Raw genomic sequence first — 27,216 nt, 5'->3', positions numbered from 1 at the left:
GTCAAATCCAACATTCTAAGAGAGGACTAAATGCCTCTATGTGACATTCAGGTTGGTCCATTGGTCGGTTAGGCTGCTGCTGATAGAAGTTTTAAGTAGTAGGCTAAATGCTCTGATGGAGTCTTTTTAGGACTCACTAATATCTAATATATAGTTTATGTCTTTTGTAACCTAAGTATGTACTCCATGAATCTGACAGTAAACTAGTTTATTTTGTTATCCTTCAGATTCATGTGTATTTTTCTTTTAAGAGGGACAAAAGGGATTAACAACCAAGAAGGCAGGAAGGTGTTGTTGTTCAGTCATTTAGTCGTGTCCGACTCTTCGTGACCCCATGGACCAGAGCACGCCAGGCACCCCTATCCTCCACTGCCTCCAGCAGTTTGGCCAAACTCATGCCAGTCGCTTCAAGAACACTGTCCGACTCCAACCATCTCATCCTCTGTCGTCCCCTTCTCCTTGTGCCCTCCATCTTTCCCAACATCAGGGTCTTTTCCAGGGAGTCTTCTCTTCTCATGAGGTGGCCAAAGTACTGGAGCCTCAACTTCAGGATCTGCCCTTCCAGTGAGCACTCAGGGCTGATTTCTTTAAGGATGGATAAGTTTGATCTTTTTGCAGTCCATGGGACTCTCAAGAGTCTCCTCCAGCACCATAATTCAAAAGCATCAATTCTTTGGCGATCAGTCTTCTTGATGGTCCAGCTCTCACTTCCATACATTACTACTGGGGAAACCATAGCTTTAACTATACGGACCTTTTGTCGGCAAGGTGATGTCTCTGCTTTTTAAGATGCTGTCTAGGTTTGTCATTGCTTTCCTCCCAAGAAGCAGGCGTCTTTTAATTTCGTGACTGCTGTCATCACCATCTGCAGCGATTATGGAGCCCAGGAAGGTAGAAGACGTAATTATTAAATGGACTCAAACTAGTCAGCAATCCGCTTGCTGCTGTGTAAATTCAAATAAGGAAAAGTTTAACCCTGCTATATTATATATAAACGTTCCTACAGAAATGAGTGGGAAAGCCCAACCCAAACTATGTTGGCTGTTGAACCGTGACTCTGAAGGGGCAGGTTACTTAACAGGTTTGTTGCATAAGATCACTGGCAGCCTTCCGAACAGATACCTGGAAGAGGGATCTATATTCTCTCTTGGGCTAAGCGAAGAGAGGGCAGTTGGGGGTCTGGGTCTGGGTCGCTCTTAAAGAGGCAGCACTCCGTTAATCCACCGTGCTTGAACACAACCTTTAAGCCTTGGTCGGGATGCCAGCACTGTTTTGGGTTCGTGTTTTTTTTCTGGGGGGGGGGATGATGATGTAGGAATTCCCAGCATCAAAGATTGCCATATATATTTAATGTTTCACAATGAAAACCCTTCCCTCTTCTTTGCTGAAGCAGAAGGGTTGCCTTGATGATCGCAGCGGCACCTCGGCAAAGCCACCAGCTCTCCACTGTCCCACCCCGAAATAATCTTCTCCGCCCATTCCTGGTCCACGCCCCACAAACCGGATTCGGGAGCGCTTCAGCTCCCAAATCAGCGCCAGCCGCCGAACCATCACCAGCGCCTCAAGATCAAGGTAAGCGACACCCGCGGAAGCTGAGCTGCCTCCGGACTATGGGCAGTGGAGGAGCGGGGAGCTGTCAGGGCACAAGGCAGGCAGGACTCCTGGTCTCCCTGGGATGATGAGGGCAGAACAAGACCGTCTAGTATCCTGGTGGACGACTAGTATTCAAGGCTGAGAGGGAGCGAGAGCCTGGGTCTTATTTTCCTGCATGCAGGCTTCAATCCCCGTCGACCCATTTCCCAGGCAGAAAGACCGACTGAACTCAGGAGGAGTTGTAGAAAGGGATGGGATTGTGAGGCTGTTTTTTTTAATCCTGGTCCGCCCTGACCGTCGAAAAAGGGCACAGAGAGGACAAATTGATTTGCTTGCAGGTGGCAAATAAGGATTAGGGATGGGGTGAGACTTTCCCTTTTCTTCAGCGGACATTTCAGTTCCCTCGCAGTGAAATCCCAGTTCCTTGCAATTATCTGATCCTATTATTCAGCCCAGCCTCAGAATGAAATCCCTGCCAACTCCGATCAAAGGGGAAGGTAATGCATGCCAGATGTATGTTGCATAACGTTTGGTTGAATTTCAAGCTCAGATTCCACTCATGTATTGTACACCTTCCTTGCATGCGGGGGGAGGGAGGCGCCGTCCAGCATTTGGGGGGGGGGCACTCACTCTGCCCAAGGGTGCAAGCTTCCCACGACTTCGCTTTAACCCCCTTTTTTCTGCCAGGATGAAGCCCTATGCAGAGCCGGAGCGCCCGCCGCTGGTTTACGTCCAGGGGGTTGGCATGATCAAGACGTTTGCTGATGTCTTGGAAGAGGTGAAGGACTTCCAAGTTCATCCGGGGGACTTGCTGATCTCCACGTATCCAAAGTCTGGTGAGTTAATGTCTTGGGCTGCGTCCCACTCAATGGGAAGGAAAGTTGCGATGCCTGCATTTGCAGGGTCTTGTACTGAAATGGCTCATTGGGTCCCTTCCCAACTCCACAATTCTGGGTTTCTGTGAAAAATGGTACACTGTCTAACACGGCCTCCAAATAGCAAAGGATTCCAAGACAGCTTAAAAGGGACCAGGTTCTTTGCAGACTTGTGGCTGTACAAATATGCCGGTTGTCGAGGTGGGATGGAAGCAAGTAATTTCCCTGGTGAAAACAGGGACATGGCTGTGCAGTTGTTGTCAGTGCTGGGTTTAGGTTTGTGCAGGCGGGGCAACAAAATAGAGGAGATCCATTGGAGAGCCGGGGCAAATTTTGGGCTCGCGCAGAGTGCCATATTACGGTTGCAATATATCTCTAATAATCCTTACACCAAGAATTATTTTATTTATTAGATTTATATAATAAGATCTCTGGGCGGTTCATAAGATTAAAACATGAGATAAAAGCACAAATAAATAGTTAAAACAGGACTCCTCCTCCTCCCTCCCCCCCCCCGCGCCAATCTGCCACCACACAGTTCCCAGACTTCTTTGGGGGGGGAGGATATGTACTTTACCTGTATGCATGGGATTTATTTTAGTGGGGGGGCATGCTTTATGCTGGGGGGGGGAGAACCAAGATATCTGTGATGCAATTAGTCAGTTAGTTAAGTATTTCTATTTATTTACTTGATTTGGAGGGCAGCTGTCCCCACCCTGGCTACAGCCATGAGTGTATGGTGTACAGTGGTACCTCAGTTTACGAACTTGATCTGCTCTGGAAGTCCGTTCTTAAACCGAAACTGTTCTTAAACCGAGGCACGCTTTCCCTAATGAGGCCTCCCGCCGCCGGTTCCCTTCCACCATTTGGATTCCTTTCTTAGACCAAGGTAAAGTTCTCAATCCGGGACAATACTTCCGGTTTTGCGGAGTTTGTAAACCAAATAGGACTGTTCTTAAACTGAGGTACCACTGTATATGTACCCTCAGGGGGCATACATACGTTTAAAGCACTGCCCCGCCCCCTTAAAGAGTTCTGGTGAATGTAATTGACCCATTACAAAGTTACAATGCCCAGAAACCCTTAACAAACTACAGCTCCCAGAATTATATGAGGAGTGGGAAACGTAGTTCGCATGTGCTTTAAATGTATGCAGACTCAGCCTTGGGTTTCCCTAACTGCACTGCAATCGAGAATTTATGCAAAACACCCCTTCATGCCCTTTCAGGAACTACCTGGGTGAGCCAGGTCATAGACCTGATCTATAAAGAAGGCAACGTGGAGAAATGCAGCCACGAACCCATCTACCAGCGAGTCCCTTTCTTGGAGTTTGCTGTCGAAGGAGTTCCCAAAGGTAAAAACACCCCCACAAGCCCAGCAATCCAGGAGTCCCTCGCCCTAAGGTATGCTGTGGGGACAGCTCGTGAAAGATGGAGAGAGGAGAAGCCTCTCTATTGACTTCTGTTTCCTCCCTCCCTCCAGGCATTGATCTGCTCAGAAAAGCACCTCGGCCGTGTCTAATTAAAACACACCTTCCGGTGCAATTGCTTCCAAAATCATTCTGGGAAACGGATTGCAAGGTGAGAGGGCGTGGACACCTGACTCTAGCAAGGGCGGGATCTGAAAGAGGTCACTGTGGAAGAAAGTGGCTGGAGGGTTAATCTGAAAGGAGGATCACAAAGTTGCCAGCAGGGCTATGTATTCTATGCAGAAGAAGGTTACTGTTTTCAAAAAACGAATCTAAGTTTCTAGTCTATATATGAAAGATACTTACCGGTAAATACTTTATTAAAAAAATATCTAAGTTACTAGTCCATATGAAAACAGGCTTGAAAATCTATGGGCAATGTAAAAATTTAAAAACCAGAGGTAAGGAAGGGTTTTGCAGCATTTTGTAGTGGCCAAGGGGAGCGGTTTCAAAACCTTTGCATTGCCCCTTGACCTTCTGCCTGACTGGCAGAAGCGGAATAAATTATGCCGATCATCCATTTAATCTGCATGCTACTTTCTGCGCTACAGATGATCTACGTGGCCAGAAACGCCAAAGACGTGGCTGTCTCGTATTATTACTTCTACCAAATGGCAAAAGTGCATCCTGATCCGGGAACGTGGGACGAATTCCTGGAGAAGTTTATGGCTGGAGACAGTAAGGACTGTGGGAGATGAGGCAGAGGCAGAAGGCAAGGACAATGGCCCTGAAAGCCAAGGACAGAAAACTTGTGATCTTCTAGATGTTATTGGACCCACCTGCTATACAGACAATATAGAAATTATGAAATTCCGTATGGAATCATGAGCAAGTGTTTTACATAGATATTACCTGATCTGGAGGAGCTTTGTGGAGGAGCTTTATGGAGAGCCAGTGTGGTGTAGTGGTTAAGAGTGGTAGACTCATAATCTGGTGAACCAGGTTCGTGTCTCCGCTCCTCCACATGCAGCTGCTGGGTGACCTTGGGCTAGTCGCACTTCTTTGAAGTCTCTCAGCCCCACTCACCTCACAGAGTGTTTGTTGTGGGGGAGGAAGGGAAAGGAGAATGTTAGCCGGTTTGAGACTCCTTCGGGTAGTGAAAAGCGGGATATCAAATCCAAACTCTTCTTCTTGTGAGTGTGAGGGTTCATATCCGGGCATTGCTCCTCTGGCTTCTCATTCCTTCTGGGCAGGTAGCGGTAGAATGAGATCAACAAATGATGAAGCTCCCTTATATTGAGTCAGATCATGATAACCTGACTGACAGCAGGTCTTCAAGGTGTCTGTCAGACTTTCCCCAGTTCTGAAGATGGAACCTTGAACTTTACGGGTGTGAAGAATGTGCCGTGTTTTAGATTACCACTTCCATCAGCCCCAGCTGTCCTGACTAATGGTCAGGGAAGATGGGTGTTGCAGTCCAAAAAAAAGGGGGGGGGAGCTATAGTACTGAGTTGCAGCCTTTACCCAGCAGAGGCCAGAATTTCCTTGTTTCTAGAAAGGTTCTCACGGAAGCCCATAATCCCTCTCTCCTCAGTCTCTTTTGGATCCTGGTATGACCATGTCAAAGGCTGGTGGGACAAGAGGAATGAACATAAGATGCTCTACCTTTTCTATGAAGACTTGAAAGAGGCAAGGTTCCCACCCCTCCCAGTATAACCCTTTCAGACAAAGCCACCAAAATGTTCGAAGTGTAAACATAGCACATATAGAATGTATCACGCATGCATGCAGTGTGTCAGAAGGAACTGTGGTCTCTAGAGGGCTGGAGCATCATTGGCCACGTTCAAGAGGTGCACCAGACGAAATGACGGTTCCCAGGTTGGGAGATCGGGAGGTCCACCTGGGCATTGCCATTCTGCACACTGCATCCTTCTCCCCTGCCTCCCTTTCCCAACCCAAGTCCCCCAGCTTCAACCCCTGATCATTGTTTATCTTATAGAATCCTCAACGGGAGATCCGAAAAGTAATGGAATTCCTGGAGAGGCCCCCTGATGACCGCCTGGTCGAGAAGATTGCTCACCACACCTCCTTCAAAGAGATGCGCCAGAACCAAATGGTCAATTACACAAGCATCCCCGCCACGATTATGGACCACAGTATCTCCCCTTTCATGAGGAAAGGTAAGCTGCACTGACACCTGGAGGGATGGGCTGAAGAGAGCTGAGATTCCAGGGGTCCCAGGGGTTCACCCAGGGTCTGTGTTTCCTTTTGGAAATGAGGCACAGCGGAGACTGTGGTATCTTTATGAAATATGGTTTATTTACACATACAGTAATACCCCGGGTTGCGCATGCTCCGTGTTGCGTACGTTCAGGTTGCGTACTCCGCTAACCCGGAAGTGCAACACGAAGCGCGGACGCTTCTCGCATGTCCATGCGGTCCACACATGTGCAGAAGCGCCACCCGGGTTGCACACTGTTCGGGGTGCAAATGGCACCCTGGAACGAATCAAGTGCACAACCCGAGGTACCACTGTATATACAACCTGAGCCTGCGATGGAGGGGTTCACAGCATCGCTACCTCAAAAGGGTATTGTTTCTACCACAGCCACAGGCTTGGATTCAAGCAGAAATCAGCCATGACTCTCTCTCTCTGCCTTTCCAGCCTGCAGCTTTTTCCTCCAGGTCACATCACAGCAAATCCGGCCCCCCAATCTCAGGCTTTGTCCTTCTAACTCTAAGAGCTGGAGAAGGGGCCTGCCCATTTGCTGTCTAGCACAAACCACTTTTCCTTTGTTCTCTTAATGATCCATCAGCCAGATGGTTACTTCATCAGGAAGCTAGCCTGGTTTGATTAGCTTTTAATACTTGCTAGGATTATAGGTGTCTGGCACTCACAAACTCATAACAATACTATTGCTCAGAAGAGGTCTTGAGGCATCATAGGGCTGAAGGAGTGGGCATCACCACTGTCATCGTCATCACATCATCACAAATCACTTCCTCTACTTATGTATTTATTTATTATTGAAAATCCTATTTATTTTTTTGTTTTAAAAATCCAAACAAGTGGAATCTGCAACTGCGTGTTGCTGCATGGAGTACGGGGTGGAAAGGACAGGAACAGGAACTCCCCATTCCTCTTTTATCCATCATATTTGACAGGTCTTTAGGTAGTAATGTTCATGTCTATCTTGTCCCTCTTTAATTGCCAGTGTCTTGACTCCCATTTCAACCCAGGAATCACTGGCGATTGGAAGAACAAGTTCACAGTGGCTCAAAACGAGCGCTTTGATGCTGATTACAAGAGGCAGATGGAAGGAACGACCCTGCACTTCCGGACAGAGATTTGATCTCTCTGACTTCCCTTTTCGGGTGAGTCTCCTTTTATTCCCATTCTATGGAATCTACTACCTTTGCTTCAGATTCTTAATATCAATTCCTCCCACGGGGTTTCTTGTCTGACGAACAGATCTTCAGGTGAGTTAATAGAAAAGAGACAAAATATGGAAGCCGTGATTCTTGGATTCTCTCCCATGTCCACAAATGCTCCTGAGCATGCACAATACTAGCTAGCTTTCTCCCTAGCGGACAACTCTGCCTTGACGTTCCCTGCTGGTGTTTAGGTAGACACTTCCAGAAGACCTGTTTATTGAGCATTTGTGCTGATTTGTTTGCAGAGAGGTTAGACGATCCTGTGTCAAACCAAGTGTTATTCTGCACTTCCCATCACTTTTCTTACTACAAAAAGTGGATTTCTGTATTACTTTTCATATTGCAAAAGTCTGATCTTTGGATAAGTGGTTTTGTTGTTCGAAACTGCCTAATTAACTATAATGGTGCAACCTGTATTTGTTGGTATATGATTGAATCCCACTGAAAAATACCGGTAGCACTGGTGTAGCAGAGCCGTGTGTGTGTGTGTGTGTGTGTGTGTGTGTGTGTGTGAGAGAGAGAGAGAGAGAGAGAGAGAGAGAGAGAGAACACTTTCTATTTTCCTCAGGATTCATCGGTTCACCCATTCCCAAAATCTCAGTCCTGGTGTCAGAGGTCAACATAGTTGGGTACTTCCTGAGGGTCATACCCCAGCAAAGGGCTCACTGCCACTCCTTGGAGCCTCTTGCATTGGTGCTGCTTCTCCTTGCCATTGCTGCCCATTCAGTTGTCCCCTCTTAGCAAGTGAGTAGTGCCAGGAACAAGGAGAAGGTTAAAAGGTAAAGTACCTCTGAGGGACGCTGGTGGTGCTGTGGGTTAAACCACAGTGTCTAGGGCTTGCCGATCAGAAGGTCAGCGGTTCGAATCCCTGCGACGGGGTGAGCTCCTGTTGCTCGGTCCCTGCTCCTGCCAACCTCACATTTCGAAAGCACTTCAAAGTGCAAGTAGATAAATAGGTACCGCTCTGGCGGGAAGGTAAATGGCGTTTCCATGTGCTGCTCTGGTTCATCAGAAGCAGCTTAGTCATGCTGGCCACATGACCCGGAAGCTGTACGCCGGCTCCCTCGGTCTATAGAGCGAGATGAGCACTACAACCCCAGAGTCATCCACAACTGGACCTAATGGTCAGGGGTCCCTTTACCTTTACCTTTAAAGGACCTCTGGACAGTTAAGTCCAGTCAAAGGCGACTATGAGGTGTGGTACTCATCTCGCTTTCAGGCCAAGGGAGCCAGTGTTTGTCCACAGCTTTCTGGGTCACGTGGCCAGCATGACTAAACCGTTTCTGGAGCAACAGGACTCCAGAGCTCACAGAAACACTGTTTACCTTCCCACCACACCAGTACCTATTTATCTACTTGTACTGGTGTGCTTTTAAATTGCTTGGGTGGCAGAAGCTGGGACAGAGTAATGGGAGCTCACCCCGTTGCACAGATTTGAACTGCCGACCTTCCAATCAGCAAGCCCAAGAGGCTCAGTGGTTTACACCACAGCGCCACCCGCTCCCCCAACAAGGAGAGACAGCAGGCTACACTCCCTTACCTGCTCCCTCTGGGCAGTTGTGTGGCTTGAGCAGCGCCCAGAGAAAGAGGACTAGTGAATGGAGAACAGCAACAGCCGTGAAAATGAGCAGGTGGGCTCATTCAAGGAGGGGGCCTTGTAAATATATTGTACCTGCAAAATCTGGAGCTGGCACTATTTCCCCTTCCTTCAAAACCCATATTTCCTTTGGGGCCTTTGTTATATCCTCATAAATCTTCATTCCCTACTGTAACAAATCTTCAACTACAGCTACATCCCCACCAACATTTAAAGCATATGACTCCCCCCCCCCGCAAGTGTCCTGGGAACTGTAGTTTACCAAGAGTGCTCTGAGAGGATTAAACTACAGTTCCCAGAGTTCTTTGGGGCAACAAGTGCCCTTTTAAATGGTATGGATATGAGTGCGATGGCATCTGCCCATATCATTCCCTCCCTTGCTCTCCCCATTGTTTGTTTTAGATTGTAAACTGTTTGGCACCAGGAGAACACCCCATGTTGTCTCTGGAAGATGCCACCATGTGCCTTGATGCTGTGAAGATGAAGATCAAGCCAAGATGCCTTCATGACCCCTTCAGGAAACAGCCCGTTTCCCAAAGTGCTGCAATGTAGTTTTTCCAGCCACTGTGTAGCTTTGGGGCTGTCAATTCTTATCAGCCTGTCTAGAACAACAAACACAAACTAATGTTCAGCTCAATTTATAGCTCAGTAGGCTGTGAATCCTTGACCTCCCTTCCTAGACAGCAGATGCGGGAAAGAGTTCAAGAAAATCTGGTTGTTACATTCCAAAAGGAACGTCTCTCTTTTTTCCTCTCTCTCTCTCTCTCTCTCTCCTCTCTATGTCCTGCTTTGACCCTGGAGAGGCTTTTTAAAAATAGAACGACCTGGTCTCAAAGAAGCCCACTTTTTATAGAATTTTAGCAAAGACATATATTTTGCATTACTTAAGCAAAGTGCACGATGTGCACTTAAAAAAACACGTCCTAAATCATCAGGTTTATACTCTGCTCATATCTCGTATTCCCACCAATAATAAATACCTTTATTGAAAAGCTTTCTCATTCTCGTCCTTTATTAATTTAACAACATTAGTATTGAGTGTTAGCAAATGATTTCCTGCATCAGCAGGGGGTTAGGCCGAATGAGCTTTGTGGGACCTTCCTTCTCTAAGCAAAGTTTCAAGGGTAAGTACGTAGGTATATCTTTGAGCTGATGGCTAAAATCAAGAAAAAGCACATGAAGCCAGACATCTGGAACGTGCAGTTTCATCTGGAAATAATTATCATCGTACCCTGAGAGAACTGCAGCCTTCCAGCCAGAACCTATGTTTCCTCCAAGTAGGTGGTGCTCTGTAAATTGGACTGCTGAGCACCCCAAGGGGCAAAGGAGTCCGATGAGCTGAATTTCCCTGCCTTCTGCTCTTCCTACTTTCATTTGGGGAATGAGCGTAACAAGAAACAAAACCCAGCACCAACGGCACTAACCGCCTCACACTGAAACAGCCTTAGAGCACTAAGCATTGCCAAACTTTTTAGTTTTTTAAATAATACTTTAAATATTGTATTCCATCAAAACTATTCAAAGGCTGTTGAAACACGTACACAGGCAGCAAAACATAACCCCCTAATTAAACCATTAACTTCAGTGTGGGGAAAACTTAAGGAAGCTATGGATTAAACAGACACTAGTGTAGAAAGTCAGAAACAGCACACCAGTTGCATTCATCTAAATGGCCCTGTAAAGAAAAAGCAAAGGATTAGTAAGGTTTGTAAATGTTATGAAATAAATAATATTTACATCAGACTTGGACCCAGCAGCTATTCAAATAGAGAAAAATAGAGGGTTCCCTCTCTAATGTAGGACACATGGCCACCCTGCTGTGATCTTGATTATTGAGAAATGGAATTTAAGGGGTGTGTGAGAGAGAGGGGGGGCGAGAGAGAGAGAGAAGGGGTGTGTGGAATCCTGCTAGGAGGTTGAAAATGAGTTAGCAGACCGGTATACTGCAGAGCTGGAATTGAACTTGATGTGGGCTTTCAGATGAAGCTGAGGACCTGCAAGAACAGATTTGATGTAGGAGATCTCACCACACACTTTCATAAAGTGGGTGCCAATGGGATGGTCTTGGGTTTTGATCAAAGCAGTGGCAGGCAGAGGAGGAAATATTTACCGGTAGTCTGTTCCTACCCAATTTTCCATGGACCTCTATGGTCTACAATGGGGGTGAGGAGGAGCACAGATAGGAACTGCAACTGTCTTATTCCCCTCTGCTCCCCTCAGAGATATAGCTTCAGTCAAAATTGAGGAGGGGGGCAAATAGGCTGTTTCAAAGCGTACGTGTAGGGAAACAACTGATCTCACACCCTGTTTTGGCCCTCTGCTAAGTTTTAGAGCTACGGTTTTCAGCACATGATCTGAGAGGATTTGGTTGGAACTACCTTAATACTTCACCCTTCCCATCAGATGATGCAAAGAATTCACCAGAGGATTACTGGATTTTCCCCTTTGAGGATTACAATGATGTGCTTCAACATGTGATGGGGTTTTTTTTTTTTTTTAAAGTCATAAACTTGTTGCAAGTACAGAGGCGGTTAGGTGACATTGAAATATACTGTGCTTTTGCAATACGCCTTACTTCATCATATATTTATTTGGTGGAAAGCGCTGAATGCCACCCCCACCCTTCTGTTTCAACACTTCCCGGGACAGTTTATAATGAATAGTTAACAACAACACAACCTCTTGCTTCTGTTCAGAAGTTTTAAATCCCATTGAGTTCAGTGGAACTTAATGCCAAGTTGCTGATTATAGGATTGCAATCCAAATAAATAAAAATAACCAAAAAAACAACACTGCAACGTATTTCACAGGACAGCAATCAAACATACCAGAAGCATGGAAACAGGCCCAGAAAAGACATTAAAAAAAAAAGTCTGAGTAAATCGAGAAGTCTCAGAAAGATTGTTCCAGTGGGAAGCCTCAATTTCCGCTTCAGTCTGGCTGTCAGCCACCTCCTTTCAGCAAAACAGTCCATGATTGGAATTGAGCGACAAATAGGTGTCTGTTTATGCATTGCCAGAAAAGAGGAAACACATCGTTTCAAGAGAGGACACGGGCATGAGTAAAATTTGGATCACTGCCTTGTCATGGCGAAGGGGCTTGAATAACTCAGAGAAGCTATGAGCTATGCCAGGGGTCAGCCACCTTTCTCAGCCGTGGGCCGGTCCACTGTACCTCAGGCTCAGACCATGTGGTGGGCTGGACTATATTTTTTGGGGGAGGAAAGAATGAATTCCTATGCCCCACAAATAACCCAGAGATGCATTTTAAATAAAAGCACACATGTAAAAACACCAGGCAGGCTCCACAAATAACCCAGAGATGCATTTTAAATAAAAGGACACATTCTACTCATGTAAAAACGTGCTGATTCCTGGACTGTCCATGGGCCAGATTGAGAAGGCGATTGGGCCACATCCAGCCCATGGGCCTTAGGTTGCCTACCCCTGAGCTATGCCGTGCAGGGCCATCCAAGATGGACAGGTCATAGTGGAGAGTTTTGACTAAACATGATCCACCTGGAACAACTGATTGGTTCAAAATTGGGAAAGGAGTACGACAAGGATGTATATTGCCTCCCTGCTTATTTAACTTATATGCAGAATTCATCAGGCTGGACTGGATGAATCCTAAACCGGAATTAAGATTACCGGAAGAAATATCAACAACCTCAGATATGCTGATGACACAACCTTGATGGCAGAAAGTGAGGAGGAATTAAAGAACCTTTTAATGAGGGTGAAAGAGGAAAGCGCAAAATATGGTCTGAAGCTCAACATCAAAAAAACTAAGATCATGGCCACTGGTCCCATCACCTCCTGGCAAACAGAAGGGGAAGAAATGGAGGCAGTGAGAGATTTTACCTTCTTCGGTTCCATGATCACTGCAGATGGTGATAGCAGTCATTAAATTAAAAGACGCCTGCTTCTTGGGAGAAAAGCAATGACAAACCTAGACAGCATCTTAAAAAGCAGAGACATCACCGTATAGTTAAAGCTATGGTTTTCCCAGTAGTAATGTATGGAAGTGAGAGCTGGACCATAAAGAAGACTGATCGCCATAGAATTGATGCTTTTGAATTATGGTGCTGGAGGAGACTCTTGAGACTGCAAAAAGATCAAACTTATCCATCCTTAAAGAAATCAGCCCTGAGTGCTCACTGGAAGGGCATATCCTGAAGTTGAGGCTCCAGTACTTTGGCCACCTCATGAGAAGAGAAGACTCCCTGGAAAAGACCCTGATGTTGGGAAAGATTGAGGGCACAAGGAGAAAGGGATGACAGAGGACGAGATGGTTGGACAGTGTTCTCGAAGCTACCAATGTGAGTCTGACCAAACTGCAGGAAACAGTGGAAGACAGGAGTGCCTGGTGTGCTCTGGTCCCTGGGGTCACGAAGAGCCGGACATGACTAAACGACTAAACAACAATTTATAGGCATTGATGCAATCTTAAGGAGGATTACTATACAGTGATACCTCAGTTTAAGAACAGGCCTGTTTACGAACGATTCCATTTACAAACTCCACAAAACTGAAAGTAGTGTCCCAGTTTGCGAACTTTACCTCAGTCTAAGAACAGAAGCCGAATGGTGGAAGGGCACTGGCGGCGGGAGGCCTCATTAGGGAAAGCATGCCTCAGTTTAAGAACGGTTTTGGTTTAAGAACTGACTTCCGGAACGGATTAAGTTCATAAACTGAGGTACCACTGTAATTTTAGATATAAACGAAACACATCTCACCAAAACACTATGGCCACTTCCAGGCGACCTGTTGAGTATCCCTCCTAATTTCTTTGCACAAAGTTTGCAGGGTGCTTATAAAGAGTATTGAGCATTGATTCTGACTTGTTTGCAGGGAAATTAATAGGACATTGCATCAGGCAATTGTTATCCAGTGCGGTTTCCTGTCACTTTGCTGACTTTGCTCTTGAGTTTCTTAATTTGTTTTCTGAGGGAGGTTGTTACATAAGAGCGCCAAATCCACTTGAATTGCACAGCCTGAATTTACCAATCTGCAGTTGAAGCCCACCTAAAAATGGCAACAGCTTGGAAGTGGCTTTTGACCAGGTGACCTGCTATGGGACTCCTTTGTTTACTCCACAGGTGTTAACTGTTGATGGGACACTTCAAGGCTTCTGATGCTGCTCTGCTTTCCCTTCTGAAGGTTATTTATCTTTTGAATCCAACTTGGACCAGACAATCCTTCCAGAAGGGGGAAGGACATCCTTTGATGGGCAAATCCCTCAATTTCAGTTCCGCTCAGTTTCTCATTCTTAAATTCAGTCCTCCAGATTAGCTTGCAATTTTTTTTAAAAAAAGGAAGATTAATTAGTATGGTATTTTAGTGTGAATTTCACCTCTTCGAACAGAATTTTCCCCAATATTTTTGCAACACATATTTTCCCCAATATTTCTACTTTCCCAGATAAAATGGATTTTAGAGTTATTCTGACATATGTGCATTTTTGTACACACGACTTGGCTGGAGAACTGCACACTAAAATTCAAAGAAGTGTGAAGGACAGCTGTCTCTCTTTGCTCATTGCTTTGGAAAGGGCAAATAAGGTGGATTCACCCGATAATGTGAACTGATAATGTGAATTTCTTCCCCTATCCCAAATGCTCCAACCCTCAGCCACCCTAGAGACAAGATGGTTCCACAAGCCTATTCTGTCCCTCTCCTGCTGCAGAGCTACTCGCAGTTTGGGGTGCGGTTGTTTGCGTTTCTTGCCTGCTGTCTTTTCTTGGCTCCCGTTAAGTGTTGACAGACTGAAGCAGATCCTGGTAGAAAATCAGGGTGGGGGTGAGACTGAGACACACACACACACACACACACAACCCAGAACAAACTTAGTTGGTCTCTAAGGTGCTACTGGACAATTTATTTATCTTGAGACACACACACACACACACACACACACACACACACACACACACATTTCTTCAAGAACCCAGAGGGAGACAATAGCAACACAATCTCCCCTGGGCTGGCTTTGGTTTGGCAATTTCGAAAACAATTTGATGTTGCAAAGTAGAGCTGAGCCGAAATTTCTCACGAGCGATTTTTCAGCCGCCTGGAAGAACCTTGTTGAGAGGAGAGGGTTGGTCTGGAATCTTGCACTGCTTGAAGACTGAGGCTGTGCACAACAATACTTTTTAAGCCTTAAGGGCAAGAAAGCTGCTTTCCTTAAAAAAAAAAAAAAAGCATTTACATTTTTCAAATGCTGAACCAACTAGCAAACGTAGGATTTGCATCGCTCTCTCTTGTAGAATTGTCATACATAAGCATCTTTGGGTATGACAGACTCTCTCTAAAAGAAGCTTGAATCATCCAGCAGCAGAATATAGAGAAATCCAGAATCTAGATAGCCAGAGGCCTCCGCCAGCAAATGGATTGGCCAACACGATTTTTAAAAATGCTTGCTCAGTGGGGTAGGAACTACTGGAGTTTTTGACTTGAGGAGGGATGGAGCCTAGAGGATCATCTTATGGTCACTGGAGCTGTGGTGGGAACTTGAAAGTACTTCAACTCAGAAGTGTGTTTGTGCCACCCCAATCTCTGAGTGGTTGAAGATTCCAGGCACTTACCCTGGGTTCGTGTTTCCTTTTGAAATCAGGCTCTGGGGAGACTGTGGTGTCTTTGTGTTATATGGCTTATTTACACATACGGTATATACAGCCTGAGCCTACAATGGAGGGGTTCAAAGCATCTTGTTTCTGCTATAGCCACAGCCTTGGATTCAAGCAGAGATCTTGGATGGTGCTCTCTGCTGTTCCAGGATGCCGCTTTTGCATAAAACTTCTAGCTCACATTTAACTCCTCTCAACTCTGACTTTTATTCCTTCTCACAAGTTGAGGGAGGGGCTCCACCCAATTGCATCTCCCACAGCCCCTGCCTTTGCAGACTAGTCTGGCTGGATTAGGTTTTAACACTTGCCGGATTCCAGGGATTAAAGGAGTACGGCACCCACAAACTCGTAACAATACCTTGTTTATTCGACAAAATGCGAAAGAACCAAACTTGAGGCAAAGGTATAAAACCCTACTCAAGTCTTGGCAGCGTTTTTATCGGTGGCTGGGCGGATCTGTTTAACAGTGTTAATCAGCAAACCCTGTAAAGATTAAATGAATTTTTAACAAGCTTAAAATTTACTGGCAAAGTTCACAGCCACACAGGAGAGGCCAAAAATGAGATGAACAAGGGCCTTTTATGGCTGAAAGGAATCGGGTGATGGAGAGGGGTGGGGCCTCAGAGAGAGACTGAGGCTGTGGGCACTCTCTTGCTCAGTCTGTATCCTGTGTACCACAACCGCTGGTCTGGAAAGCATCCACACAGGACGTCAGCCACAGTTCACAACTATCCTGCTGTTCTTTATTAATTGCTAAATTTTGATGAGCTTCCCACCAAACCAGTTTTGAACCAAATCAAGAATGACTTAGGTGCATTTTAAGCTGGTAAAGACACCAGGCCTGAAAATGTTAATATCCCACTCCCCACGAAGAGAAAACCCTCACAATCCCAAGCTCTGAATCCAAAGCCAGCCACACTGATGTTGTTGGGCTTGCAAGACCCATCATTTTGTGAATGGCATTTTTATTTGGGGCAGCAAACATGGCTCTTTCCTCACCCTCTCTTTTTGTGTTTCCCAACACTGATATAGCCGCCCAGAGTGGCTGGGGAAACCCAGCCAGATGGGCAGGGTATAAATACCAGTAATAAAATTATTTTTATTATTATAAAAATTATTATAGGCCAGGCTGAGATGCTGAGTTGCCCAAGGACACCAAATGAGCTTCAATGGCTGGGGGTCTCCCTGCTCATCATCCAACGCCTTGGATCCATTTGGTCTGAAGCCCAAGCTTGCCCACAAGTCAAACGCTCTGCCGTAATTCCCACAAGTACAAAATTCACGTAAAACATTTCCATCCCTCTGCAGTGTGCTGTTGTGGTTAGAGGACATGGGATCTATATTACTCTGGATTAAGAAACCTGCCTCCTGCACCTATCAGTTTCTGCAATTGTAACAGTCCATTTGAGAGATCTGGTCCCTCGCCATGCCACGCCACCGGCATCCACCAGAGGGCGCTGTCACTTCTTCTTGGTTTCTTTGCATGCCACTACATAGCGCTGAGCCACATTGAGGGGCGGAGAGTAGCCGTCTGCATAGCTGGTGTCTTCAAACAGCACAGAGTAATCGTCCTGCGGCTGAGAGAGAGGGGGGCGGGGACGGCAGAGGAGAAAGTTATGCATTATCCCACGGAAGGGAAAGGCCCCAGGTCCCATGACCTCAACAGATTAATTCCAGAGGAAATTCACTTTAAGAACAATGTTAATCAACTACTTTGTAGGATGACTTGGTCAAAGTGGGCTTATTCCCTGCCCCAGGATCTTCCACCACTTGTGATTCACAGAATCACAGGCACAAAGACCCACGGTGGGAAGCAGGGGGGGACACAGGATGAAGCCCCACATTGGGGAAGTGCTAGATGATAGCAACACATGCATTCTGTTCATTTGGATGCAACTACCGTGTTTCTCCTAAAATAAGACACCGTCTTATATTTTTTTTCGCTCAACAAAACACAGTATGGCTTATTTTCAGGGGATGTCTTATTTTAACCGCGTCGCATCGGTACGCTGCATAGCCACGCCTCTCCAGGCTGTTTTAATGGGAGGTGCCGCGTCACTATGGCTTATTTTTGGGGAACGGCTTATATTTCACAAATGCATAGAAATCTTGCTATGGCTTATTTTATGGCTATGTCTTATTTTAGGAGAAACAGGGTAGAACTCCAGTTCAGTGTTTCACGAACAAGCCCCGGCGAGCTCTCTTTTCTCCTCCTTGCAATGGCTGTGGGATTCAACCATGGTTTGAAGAGTGCTTGTTTCAGTAAGACTAACCACAGTGTAACGAGGTTAGGACACAATGCCAAACCATAGTTTAGCCCTGCATCCAAATGAGACCATTATAGCTGCAGCAGTGCTCACTGTTTGCATGCAGAAGATCCTAAGCTCAGTCCCCCAGTATCTCCATTTCAAATGCTTGGATAGCAGTAGAACAGAAAGACCTCTGGCAGAAAGCGGCTGTCAGTCAGAGCAGGCGTTGCTCGGCTTAGATGGAACAATGAACTGACACCATATAAGGCAGCTTTATATGTGGGAAGCATGTTAGATGGCTTCCGAAACAGTTTAGACAAAATTCATGGGCAGTAGGCCTATTATCCGTGGCTATTAGTCAGAGCAAGAAGAAGCAAAACTTTCATGTTCAGAGCCAGATGTTGACAACAAACCGCTGGAGATGGCTATCAAGGGATAGACGGGTTTTTCAGGCTGATTTCTGTCAGAAGCAGAATGCCAGGCTAAATGGACTTTTGGGTCTCGTTCAGGCAAGGTGGTTTTTATGGTGGCCTGAAGGAGACAGTGCAAGACCAATGGGAGAGAAAGAGTCGGAGTCTCAGCTGCTCTGTCCTGTGGCTTCTTCCTTACCCGCTGTGGAGGAGTGTGGATAAGTGCTCGGTAGAAACAGGTAGTTTGTGGGTACAAGGCCAGGACCAGCTGATCTTTCTGAAACAAGGCCTCAGGGTCTGTTTCAGGGTTGGCCTTCCACTGGGGCAGGGGGATGATGCGGCGGCGGCTCAAGGTGTGGCGCCTGGAGAGAAGAAGCAGAGATTAAGGGGGGCAAATCTGACATTCCCTCATCCCCTTCAAGAGTATTTTCTTCACTTACTCTTTTCCTTCTTCGTCAATGTCATCCACCTCATACCTGGGGAAGAGAACACAGCAAGTGAGAATTCAATGTAAGCAAAACCATATGGCTGTACAAGGAAATGGAAGGTGGATTCCAACTTTCCCATGGACACCAAGCAGTGTCCATGGGAAAGTTAGGATCCACCTTCTTTAGAAAATGTTTCTGCACCTAACACGATGAATGCAACACAGGTTTTGTGGTAAGGTCTCCTAGGTTATACAGTTACAGGTAGGTAGCCGTGTAGCCAAAACAAAATATAAAATCAAAAAATCCTTCCAGTAGCACCTTAGAGACCAACTAAGTTTGTTGTTGGTATCTAAGGTGCTACTGGAAGGATTTTTTGATTTTATATTTTGTTTTGATTAGGTTATACAGAATGCCTAGATAATTTATTTTATCTCATTCAGCTACTGAAGTCACAATCTTCTCTGTTAGAAAGTCATTTTCACACACCTATTCTTGCATGCTTTTGAGTTATCACACTGAATGCTACCTTTGACTGAAGGACATGGAACCCCAGACTGCCTTCTAGCACAGTCCTGTAGCCCCAGATCTACCAGACACACTCACTTGTTGGTAGCGTGGTTGTAGCTCACGGCCTCAGCCAAGATCCACTGCTCGTCTCCATCGACCGTCTTGACACGAGCAGCCACTTTGTCGCCTGGCTTGGCCACGTAGTCGCTAGAGGCAGGGATGGCACCACAGAGAGGGGGAGGTCTGCAGCGGAGAGGGAGAGAGAAGGGGCTGTAAGGAGGGCTGAAGGATAAACACACAGGAGAGGTCCCCAGCACCCACCATGCGCCCCCTGAATAATCACTTCTCTCCAGGTTTCCCAATCCACAAGGGAAGAGTCATGGCTGACTGCTGAAGGAGCGTCATCAGCACACCGCGGCGCATGGTTTTGCGTGGCGGCTCCGAGTCGTTGTAGAGGCCGGCAATCTTGGCAGCTGTTAAGAGGAGAGGGAAACCACAAGGAGGGCTTGGTTAGTGTCCAGGAAGCTCTTAAGAGCCTGCTGGATCAGGCCAATGGCCCATCTAGTCCAGCATCTTTTTCTCACAATGGCTGACAAGATGCCTTTGTTTTAGCCCCTGGCTTCCCCATTTCCTTCCTGGAGAGAGGAGAGGGCCCTCAGCTGACTTATTTCAACCACACCACCGCTCAGGGAAATCAAACTCACCCAAAGGTTGCCCACGAAATAGCTTGGAAAGCCATATACCGCCGGCCCTCTATTTCTCCTGCTCCCTTGGCTAGTTAAAATGTTGTTGGCTTACGCTGGGATGGTTTGAAGCTGTTTGCTCCAGAGCTCTAAAGCTATTCACCCAATACAACTGATCTTGCCTTCTTGGGACCTTGCAGCACTCACCTATGCGGCGTTCTTCCAGAAGAGATTTAATTTCAGCAATCTTGTCCAAGTCCTTGCGCAGGATGCTAGAAAAGGAGGCAGAAACCCCACGCAAGAGTCAATGGGAATTTCTTAAGGGAGCCAAAGTACCCCCACTAAAACATAACACTGAGCTGCACTCACTTGCATTCTGCTTCAGCATCAGCCTTGGCTGTTGTATAGAGGCCACGTAATTTGGTCCGATAATATGGAGAAACTGAGAGGGAGGCAGACAGGGAGATGAGAAAGTAAACAGGAGGCCAAGGTTTCAGTCTCCCACAATTCTTCCCTCATCCCTAGCCCTTTGGTCTAGTGGTATCTAAAATAGAAAAACCAGGAAAGAACTGAGGTCTTGGAGAGTATAAAGCAGATGTTTTAAAGTGGAGTGGAGTCGCAACTCACTCTTGTTTTCTGTCTGCATTCTCTCGTGCGTTTTCTGGATGTTGACTAGGTTGTGTTCACTTCTTGATCGTTCCTCCTAGGAAGGAAAGAGCTTATGGGTTACTTTACCAGCCATACAGAGTACCTACTTTAATACACAGACCATATTCACCCAACCTGCCACACTCAAACCAAGATTCTGTCCCTCCACCAGGATACAGACGCTTGACACAGCATCAAAACAAAATGGCAGCCACCAATTACCATGTTCCTTCCATCCCAAGAAACTGCTGGAGAGGCCCTTTCTTCTCCTGTGCTGGACATCCACAAGCAAAGAAGACTCTCTTTATCTGACCCAACTCACTTCCTATCGCTTCAGATTCCAGGAAAGCTACCATGTTACCTGTGTCTGCTTGATAAGCTGGTGCAATTCTCCCAAGAGCTCAGCGATGCGGGAATCGGCTGATACCAAAGCCATGTTACTGAAAGGAATAAAAAAGAAAAGAAAAATTAACTCAAAAATTGATTTCCTATGTTGTGCTTTATCTTGACTGTACTATTTCATTCTGTGGAAATTCTGCTCTTCAACATATAGCAAAGCTAATAGATTTCCTTAAGAGTTGGGAGGAGGGGTGAATGGGATTGAGGGCTTGTTGACTGTCTGTCACAAATGTGGACCTGTTTTTTTCAGGATTGCAGAAGAGGTTTATCCCTAGAACCATAGAATTGTAGAGTTGGGAGGCACTTACACATAGGATACAGAACAAATGTGCTTGGGGTGACCTCAATGAACAGCACCTATCAAGATAATAATAGCTCTTAATATGGGAAATTATGCAAAGCGGAGTGGTAAAAAAACAGGGTTTTCCCCCTAAACACGTTTATAGATGAAGGGATTCTATTCTGCAGTAGAATGCAGAATAATGTGTTGGGAATGATTCCATGTTAACTCAAGAGCCCCTCCAACTGTCCTTCATTCATGATGATTTTGGTGGACTGTCATACACAATCCCACTTTCAATACTATTTGCTGGCAGAAATCTGTTGTTTTGAAGAAACAGCATAAATCATTTGTTAAATCTGAGACTAATTGGCCATCTACTATCACATTGGCTTCTTTTTGTTCCTCATTTATTTAGGTTTCAGACACTCATGCTGCACCAGAGCTAAAGATAACAATCCCCGCTTAGAACCAGGCTCCCGGCATGCACCACGGCCGGGCACCACCGAACAGAGGACAAAATCCCAACATGCCTTGCGGCCTGACAGTGCGCGATCTTACTGTATCCTTGAATCACATTTGCTGCAGGCGCGCCTGAATAAGCGGCGTGCGCACACGTGCCCCGGGTGCACGCACTAAACATATTCTGAACACGCGTCAAGCCATACATACGTTCTGCTGTTTGCGCGTCGAGGAAAGCTCTACCGCACATCCCCGCATACTGTTGCTGGCATAATGGGAACTGCCTGCTCGAGTTCCCGGATGCTAAACCCCGGCAAGCCTTGCCCCGTTGCCAGTGGTAGGGAATTGCTTCAGTGACGTTTCTTGAGTGCGTCCGTCATTACTGCGGCGCTAAGTGGAAGTTCGCGTGTGCTTTCCATATGGGTTCCAGCAAAAAGAGGGAATTGGGATATTGTCCATTTTATCTGCCACGGCTCATTTCGCTTGAGCGAGCTGCTGATGACTGTCCTACTTATGCGGGATTAAACTCTCTCTGAGTTAGGCCACTAATCTTCCGATGGCGAGAAGCGAACTGCCCTTTCAAACTGCCACCCTTCCCTTATGATGAATGTAATAATGGAATACCAAATGGTTTAGTTTTTGTAAAATATGCAGAGATTTATGATATGCAAAATGAACCATGGAAAGAGAAGGGAAGTCATTGATATTTTAAAGATGTTTAAATGCGTATTCTAAATTGTAAAACAGAAATATTTAATAAAAATGTATATACAACTGCCAACCTTCCCTTTCTGCAAACGTCACCTTTTATCTTGTATCATATTTTGCCCTTACATGTGATTATTTCCCCACCCCACGCCCACAGCACTGTCGATAGTGATTCTTTTTGTAATTTGCTGCTGCCTGCAACTCTTTGAAAATCAACCTCTGCCTATTCTCTTGAACGAGGACTGAGGCCAATGAGAAACTTTCTGCACTAGGGCCTCCTGGGAGTTGTAGTAATTGCCATGGGGCGTAGGCCTCCGGGTCTACTCTTCCGTCGGCATTTAATGCAAAGCATGATGGGGCTGGGGCTGTTTAAATCCTGCTTTTCGAGGGTAGTGCAGCGCACGCGCATAGCAGAGCCATTAAAGCTGTTCTTTCTTTCAAGAAGGGTGGGGAAGAGCTCATTTTGGGGACAGAGAAGTTTTTGCTCCTGCGCATGCTTCTTTTGAAGTAAGCCCCACTGGATAACAGTCAGACTTACTGTCAAGTATGTACGGGATTGCAGTATTTAAAAGGGGGTTGCGGTGGAAGCTAAATGCAAAAAGTGAGACGTTTCTTTGGAGGGGGAAACTCGTTTGCTTTAAGCAGTTGTGCCCCGCTTTCTCCTAAAAAATGAACTCAAAAGCTGTGAACAATTATCAGCATACTATCATCAGAACAAAAGGGAAACTAAACTGTGGCATGTATAAAAAGGAAGCATAGCCCATCAAATAGTAAAGCGAAAGAAATACATTGTAGGGAAATGCTTTAAAGACTTGCATACCTGATCTGAATCACAAGCAATTTATGAAGATGTGGTGGGCATGGCTAGAATGCCTAGTGTCTTTAAGAAAAAGGAAATCCTGGCAAGAAACCATAAAAATGGCACCCAAAAAGGGTTAATGGAAAAAGATAACCGATCAAATTTTCTCTGCTATGGTAGCCACAACCAAGGTTTCCCCCCTGAATGCTCCCCATGTTGCCTTCTGACTGTAGTTAATAATTCCTCTGCTTCCTTCTAGCAAATGAGAACAAACTGAACCAGGACTGCTGATCCTAGATAAGATTGTACAGCACTGGCAAAGCAGGACTGACAGTTGCAGGGGAAGGGATTCAAAAGATAACTATGCCCCTAGCTTTAGCGATATCTACAGGTAGCCATTGGACCAGCTGTTTCAGGAAAAACAACATAGAGTTTCGTTTGAAGACCAACGATTTTATTGTTAGCAGTTTTGTACAGATACTGTTATAGGGGCTGCAGCAACTGGGGTTTAGAGTAAAAAAATTAAACAGTGAGGCCACATGGTCATGAAATGCAAGAGGTATTTTATACCAGCTGCACAAATATAAGATGGGGGACACCTGACCTGCCAGTAGGGCATGTGAATAGGATCTAGGAGTCTTAGCAGACCACATGCTTAACTTGAGTCAACAGTGTGATGCAGCGCCAAAGAAAGCTAGTAATATTCTGCATCAACAGAAGTACAGTGTCCCAATCAAGGGAAGTAAGTGTACAGCACTGCTCTATTCTACCTTTGTGAGACCACACCTGAAGTACTGTGTCCAGTTCTGGGTGCCACAATTTAAGAAGGATATTGACAAAAAAAGGATATTGACAAGCTGGAACGTGTATAGACAAGGATGACCAAGGTGATCAAGGGTCTGGAAACCAAGCTTTTTAAGGAATGGTTGAGGGGGCTGGGTAGGTTTAGCCTGGAAAAGAGGAGTCTGAGAGGAGATCTAATTGCCATCTTCAAATATCTAAAGGGCTTTCATAAGGAAGATGAAGCAAGCTTGTTTTTCCTACTCCAGAAAGTAGGATTCGAACAATGTATTCAAGTTTAAAGGAAGGAGATTCTGAGTAAACAGGAAGAACTTTATGAGAGTAAGAGCTGTTCGACAGTGGAATGGACTCCCTCAGGAGGTTGTGGGCTCTCCTCAGAGGTTTTTAAGCAGAGGTTGGATGGTCATCTGTCATGGATGCTTTAGTTGAAATTCTTCCAACTGCACAATTCTATGATTCTATGATAGGTACAATCTGGAAATTCTATGTGAAGCTTCAGTGCAGGGATAGAGAACCTGGTGCCCTCCAGATGTTGCTGAACTACAACTCCCATCACCTCTGCTCATTGGCCATGCTGGCTAGGATCAATAGGATCTAGCAGTCCAACATCATGGAGAGCCACAAGTGAGCCACCCTTGCAATGCAGTCAGCACAGTGGTGTTTTATTAGGAACAACTAGCATTCATAGTTATGCTGACTTTTGAGTTCCACTGCAAGCATTGTCAGGCTAGACTTTCATGAAGAAAATTGAAAAGTGCAACCATATGGAAATACGTGTGGCCGTGTCCCAAAAATGTGGTTTTATGGCACACACACAAACATTGGTTCCTCCCTGCAGCTTCTGGAGTCTCTCTTCCCACCCACAGAAAAATAAACGGTTACTGCTAGGAAGAAGAAAAGGGGAAATGAAAATAAAATGAAGCAATTGCTGTGTCATTTTGCATGGGGGCAGTTAAATACAGACTGCTTACTGGAACTCTCACTGCTAATACCCACACCAGAGCTCCCATGAAAAAAAACCCTCAAGCCAGGGGAGGGTGGTGGGTTTGGTAGTGGCATCGAGGAAGGTGATGCATGTTTTCTGATTAGGCCACTATTTATCTGAAACAGAATCAAATCGCTTCTGTTCTAAAAAACACTGCTGTGTCTGCTGATTCTGAGATGGGTGTTGTTTCTTGTGCCCGCCCACAATCATCCCCTTAATGTTGTTAATGGTGCTACAAAGTGAGGCCACTCTTTTTCTAGGCTTCTGTAGTGCATTGATGGTTTGGAAGATGCTCATTGGATAAACACCAGCCACTTGGGTGAAAGGTTAGAGAGGGATATTTTGGAGTGTAGGCTATTTGGAAGCACAAATCTAACACGTGTTCTTGGAAATAAGTCCCACTGAGTCCAGTGAATTTAGAAATAAATCTCATTAATTATGTCCACAGGTAAGTGTGGACAGGATTGCAGGCTGGTTTTTGCAGCTGACTGGCAAGAAGCAGTTTTGGGGAGTTGTGATGGCATGTTGTTGATTTTGGAGAAGTGATACTGCTTTCAAAAGAGTTACTCCATCTCTGGGTACATCCTCTGTTTGTACATTTGTAAGTAAACAAGATATTACAAAATGTCTTAATACCCTCTGGTCAAAGACTGCTTCGTGAAGCTTGCCACTGGTCTGAGAAAAGGACACACCAGCTAATTCCTTGCTAAACACCCCCGTGATTTTGTTGGCTTGCTCGGTATTTGAATTATTTGAGCCAACCTTTTTCTTTCCATACCATCTCCTGAGGAGATGACAATGAACTAGAAAGTCCACATTCTTTAGATCGGATTGAATGATACCTCTCTTCTGATCCAGCCCATTGCCGGATCAGAGCGTGCGTACTTGACTTTTCTCCCAACATCCCTGCATGTCCCTGTAGAAGTATAATGTCTGGCAAAAAGCTTATGAGAGTAAAATCTAAAGCATGTGAGCCAAAATCTTTTTTTTTTTTTTTTGCTCCCACACACTGGATTTTATGTTATATTCAGAAATACTATGCAGATATGAATATGCAGGGGTATTAAAACCAGGGTGAGTACACTAGTTGGGCAAAAGTACACTCAACACCCCTCCCTCTGATAGGCTGGATCAGGGAGACATATAGTTTATCCAGCTCTCTGTCACAGACAGGTTCAAGTAGGCCCTATTCTAAGAACAATTCTTTCCACAAATACCTCTTCATGCCCATAAATAACGCAATTCCTACTGTGTGTGCAACTAACAATACCAGTAATCAGATCGACCAAGTTTTTAAATTCAACTTTAAAAGAGTCTTGGGTGAGTATATTCCATTTTTAATGGGGCAGCAGTGCTGGAGAGGCAGGTTTAGCTTTCCCAACTGTTAATAAGACTCGGGGGGGGGGGGCGGGGACAAACAGGTTAAGATATCAAGATAGCATTTTCCACCCCCACCCCGCAGCAAAGGGCAATAACAATTTGAGCTGTGGAGATTTAGACAGGACTGGCCCAGGGCATTTTGCTGTCTGAGGAGGCCAAATCCAAGATGGCAAGACTCCCCCCTTTCCTCTCTCATTGACTCTTAGGGTTTGTCCACCACTGAGCCTAGGGCTTGCTGATCAGAAGGTCGGCAGTTTGAATCCCCGTTGTTTGGTCCCAGCTCCTGCCCACCTAGCAGTTCAAAAGAGCATCAAGTGCAAGTAGATAAATAGGTACCGCTCCGGCGAGAAGGTAAATGGCGTTTCTGTGCGCTGCTCTGGTTCGCCAGAAGCGGCTTAGTCATGCTGGCCACATGACCTGGAAGTTGTACGCCGGCTCCCTCAGCCAGTAAAGCGAGATGAGGGTCGCAACCCCAGAGTCGTCCTCAACTGGACCTAATGGTCAGGGGTACCTTTACCTTTACGTCCCTGTAGGGTGGCGCTGTGGTCTAAACCACTGAGCCTAGGGCTAGCTGATCAGAAGGTCGGCGGTTCGAATCCCCAGCGACGGGGTGAGCTCGTTGCTCAGTCCCAGCTCCTGCCAACCTAGCAGTTTGAAAGCATGTCAAGTGCAAGTAGATAAATAGGTACCGCTCCGGCGGGAAGGTAAACGGTGTTTCTGTACACTGCTCTGGTTTCGCCAGAAGCGGCTTAGTCATGCTGGCCACATGACCCAGAAAAACTGTCTGCGGACAAACGTCTGCTCCCTCGGCCAGTAAAGAGAGATGAGCACCACAACCCCAGAGTCTTTCACGACTGGACTTAACTGTCAGGGGTCCTTTACCTTTACCTTTTATGTCCCCATTAATGTGGAGGTATCTGCCTGATGGCCTCCCTGTCCCA

The 27,216-nt window shown here is 45.9% G+C and overlaps 2 protein-coding genes across 3 annotated transcripts; one reads left to right on the top strand and one right to left on the bottom strand.

Annotated features, from left to right (window-relative positions):
- Window positions 1-1,447: 1,447 nt before the first annotated feature.
- On the top strand, window positions 1,448-9,902 carry LOC117058709 (sulfotransferase 1A1-like). The gene is made up of 9 exons (XM_033170047.1): window positions 1,448-1,572; window positions 2,281-2,429; window positions 3,697-3,822; window positions 3,951-4,048; window positions 4,488-4,614; window positions 5,471-5,565; window positions 5,876-6,056; window positions 7,117-7,251; window positions 9,311-9,902. Exons 2-8 carry the CDS (start codon window positions 2,282-2,284, stop codon window positions 7,227-7,229), a joined length of 888 nt encoding a protein of 295 aa, XP_033025938.1. The 5' UTR covers window positions 1,448-1,572; window position 2,281; the 3' UTR covers window positions 7,230-7,251; window positions 9,311-9,902.
- Window positions 9,903-15,882: 5,980 nt separating this feature from the next.
- SGF29 (SAGA complex associated factor 29) lies at window positions 15,883-21,966 on the bottom strand. 2 transcript variants are annotated; one of them, XM_033170077.1, is made up of 10 exons: window positions 21,813-21,966; window positions 20,823-20,901; window positions 20,441-20,516; window positions 20,183-20,255; window positions 20,021-20,085; window positions 19,474-19,603; window positions 19,227-19,373; window positions 18,636-18,671; window positions 18,395-18,557; window positions 15,883-17,113 (listed from the first exon to the last, which is right to left on the bottom strand). In XM_033170077.1, exons 2-10 carry the CDS (start codon window positions 20,895-20,897, stop codon window positions 16,997-16,999), a joined length of 882 nt encoding a protein of 293 aa, XP_033025968.1. In that variant the 5' UTR covers window positions 20,898-20,901; window positions 21,813-21,966; the 3' UTR covers window positions 15,883-16,996. The 2 variants fall into 2 exon arrangements, with proteins under 2 accessions (XP_033025968.1, XP_033025969.1); XM_033170078.1 differs by lacking the exons at window positions 20,823-20,901; window positions 21,813-21,966 and adding an exon at window positions 20,684-20,804.
- Between the last annotated feature and the right edge of the window lie 5,250 nt (window positions 21,967-27,216).

The sequence above is a fragment of the Lacerta agilis genome, chromosome 14 (genome assembly GCF_009819535.1).
Source record: "Lacerta agilis isolate rLacAgi1 chromosome 14, rLacAgi1.pri, whole genome shotgun sequence".
Taxonomy (NCBI): domain Eukaryota; kingdom Metazoa; phylum Chordata; class Lepidosauria; order Squamata; family Lacertidae; genus Lacerta; species Lacerta agilis.
The sequence above is the reverse complement of the archived record's forward strand: the minus strand, read 5'-3'. Positions and strand labels throughout refer to the sequence as shown.

Bases quoted from the DNA above. Each gene is read 5' to 3' on its own strand.
- SGF29 (XM_033170077.1), bottom strand. From the start codon at position 20,897: ATGGCTTTGGTATCAGCCGATTCCCGCATCGCTGAGCTCTTGGGAGAA. The intron at 20,517-20,822 runs GTAACATGGTAG...TTTCCTTCCTAG, and splicing joins AGCTTATCAAGCAGACACAG to GAGGAACGATCAAGAAGTGA. The intron at 20,256-20,440 runs GTGAGTTGCGAC...CCTCCCTCTCAG, and splicing joins AATGCAGACAGAAAACAAGA to TTTCTCCATATTATCGGACC.
- LOC117058709 (XM_033170047.1), top strand. From the start codon at position 2,282: ATGAAGCCCTATGCAGAGCCGGAGCGCCCGCCGCTGGTTTACGTCCAG. The intron at 2,430-3,696 runs GTGAGTTAATGT...ATGCCCTTTCAG, and splicing joins CTCCACGTATCCAAAGTCTG to GAACTACCTGGGTGAGCCAG. The intron at 4,049-4,487 runs GTGAGAGGGCGT...TCTGCGCTACAG, and splicing joins TCTGGGAAACGGATTGCAAG to ATGATCTACGTGGCCAGAAA.